At 48.5% G+C, this 2,900-nt stretch overlaps 1 protein-coding gene across 1 annotated transcript in view; it reads right to left on the reverse strand.

Annotated features, from left to right (window-relative positions):
• The window catches only part of CRISPLD2 (cysteine-rich secretory protein LCCL domain containing 2), a 22,970-nt gene extending 20,638 nt beyond the window's left edge, over positions 1–2,332 (reverse strand). The window contains exon 1 of the mRNA XM_010149902.1: positions 2,090–2,332. Within this exon, the coding sequence (XP_010148204.1) occupies positions 2,090–2,332 (243 nt within the window). The remainder of the gene's footprint in view (positions 1–2,089) is intronic.
• Between the last annotated feature and the right edge of the window lie 568 nt (positions 2,333–2,900).

Below are 2,900 nucleotides of genomic sequence, written 5' to 3' on the forward strand. Positions count from 1 at the left end.
CTCCACTTTACCTTTTTCCCATAGGTATATAATTCTTTCGATGTCCAGATAAGTCACAGGACACACTGTGTTATTGCTTTCTTATTAACAGCTTCCATTGAGTAAAGTTCATCCTGTAGTAGATAAGTATGTCCCTTTCCTGGGCTACATTAGCTTCCCTTGCCACTTCAGATGGCTTAAATACGTCAGGTATGGAGCAGGGAGAAAGGACTTTCACAAGGCAGCGTTTGGAGGTGGATGAGCAAGAACAAGTTCTACCTACTTATCCGAAAATTAGCACCACATGTCGCCTGTGACGCTCCACACCGGCACCAAAGGAAAAGAGAAAAGTTCATCTGCGGTACTGAACACAGACCATCCTCTTAAACGAGCCCATATGAGCAATGTGCGAGGCAGAACAAAGGATTAAAGTGAAATTCACGTTCAGAATACACGCAGCATTTCCAAGTAATATTGGGTAAACACAAATACATGAAAGACTGATTATAGCCTTTCCAACTCACACCATCTTATACTCAGCTTCTTTCTTCACAGCATATAAGGCCCTTTCATTTCCCCTCGATCGCCCATAAAAACCACTAGAAAAGCACACTGAGCAAAGGCAAACATGAAAGGGTAACCACGCTGCAAGCGTAAACAGCGGCCGGCCAGCGGAGAGTCCGCAACGGCAGCCCTCTCAGATCCTCAGCGCCAACCAAAACACGCTTGGCTTTCTCAGGCTTTGTGTTTGCTTTCTGGAAACAAATCAAGTCACCTCTTCCCTGGCAGTACCCTGCAGGCACAGCCTGCGGATAACGTGAGAGCCCGCTGGGAAGGAGACACACAAAGCACCGGTTCTTAGAAAGGCCGTCTGACAGCTGGCACAAGTGGGACGGCAGACCGGCGGTGTCAGTGCCAACGAGGACCGACCGACGGACAGTCGTCCTTCCTGACTGTCCTCTGCCCTCCCTTCTCTTCCCCTTTTCCCCTACACCCACCAAAGGCAGGAGTTTCCATCTGTAGCACTCATTTCAGCACAGCTGGCCAACAATTTTATATTACATTTAGTGTACTGTTGCTTTTGCCCTTTTAAACACGGTCTTAACAAATCCTTAATCATTGCATCTGTCAGCGGGAGCGCGCAGCTGAAGGCAAGCTAGTTTCAGTCCTAACGATATTTGCACACTGGGAAAAGGCACCAAAAAAACGTTATTTGCCTACATCATTTTCTGGCCTCGCAATATTTTGATGGCATGTCAAAAATAGCTCAAAGTAGGGTCCTCTGGCATCAGGTGAAGAAAAACTATTCATCTGAATTGTTGATGGTACAGGCATGTTTCACACTCACACTTCTACATTTGCCCTCTGAAGTGGGAGAATACATTGACCAAACTTTTATTTTGGTTTCTTGAACTACAAAAAGCCAATAGCACTGCCCCATCCATCTGTGAACTCCCAGTTTTTGCAGCTACTTCCAGGGACTGAACCTCTTTGCAGATGGAGCCACATTCCTCAAGCCTTGTTTCTCTAAGGTGCTGAGCAGATTCCCAGCAGCATCACGGATCCGTGGCTCACACTGACAACCTCTGGTGATCAGTGTATGGCAAAAGGGCAGATGCTACCTCTAGTGTTGGGCGGTAGCTGATGGGAACCCACAGACCATCAGAGGTTTCTCTGAGCAGACTGTGGTGTCCTGAAACGCCAGACACGACGGTCTGAAAGCTTGCACAGGGAGAACGTGGGTTAAGCACTAGGGAAAATTTAATGCTTTTAGGACATTAGGGTAATGGAAGAACCTGCTGAGGCAGGCTGTGGAATTGCCATCGCTGGAGATGCGTCCAGGGCTGGGCCAGATGCAAGTTTATGAATAATGGAACCAGTCCTGAAACTATGCAGCGGACGGACTCGATGACCCGTTAGCGGTTCTTTCCAACCAAAACAGTCCAGTGATCTAAAGCATCGTTCACTCTGGAATGAAACTGCTCCAGGAAACCTCTTGAGAAAAACTTACTTCAGTGGAAATTTGCTACACCTCTTGCACCATGAGGAAAATTAAAATTAAAAAAAAAAAAAAGTGGCAATAAAATTACATATCAGGAGCTAGACTCACCATGTATTCCATGTTAGAGGCCACCGGGTACACTTGGCCTCTCAATTTATTGTGGAGCATTAATATTTCTTGTCTGTCTGAGAATAAAATGGCTCTCTTGGATCTGGAGTGAGTTTCCCCATCCTGGTATTTACTCAGCATGCTCTCCAGGTGACTTGAGTTGGGCAAGATAAAGCATTTGGCAGCCTTTGTCAGGAGCAGCACACATCCAAGGGGAAGGATCCAAGGCAGGGCAGGATTCATTCCTCCTCCTCTACAGCCAGAAGCAGAGACGAAGACCACGGTAGGCTTTCTTGCAGGGACTCCTGCGGCTCAGCGCGGGGCTGGATTTTGGGGAGAAACAGGCAGTCAGAGCAGAGCTAGAGCAGCTCTCGGTGCGTGCGACACCACCGAGGAAGACACACAACCCAGGTTTCTGCTTGAAAAAGAGCAAAGCCTACAGTCTAAGCAATTATCATTCACCCCAGTGACAACAGGACCTGAACACCACACCGCGCTGGGAGTTCAGTGTATCACGCCGGGGAAGAGCGACGAGGCCGTGCGGTGAGCGAGCATTAGCCAGGCAGCACCCAGGCACGGCAGCGGGTGCCTTCTCCACCAAAGATGCCAGGGGTGCAGGTGTCACCCAGCAATGCCCAGCAGCTCCAAATAATCCCCGCTCCATCCCTTCACAGGGGGGAAGGGGAGACTTTTGAAGCTATTCGCCCAAAGAGCAGCTGTTAAAGTACAGAACGGATATGAGTTAAAGGGAAAGTAAAATCCCCCGCAAGCCAGATCATAGAGGTCAGACATCAGCAAGAGCTATTTCGGA

Source organism: Eurypyga helias, unplaced genomic scaffold, assembly GCF_000690775.1.
Source record: "Eurypyga helias isolate BGI_N326 unplaced genomic scaffold, ASM69077v1 scaffold27430, whole genome shotgun sequence".
NCBI lineage: Eukaryota > Metazoa > Chordata > Aves > Eurypygiformes > Eurypygidae > Eurypyga > Eurypyga helias.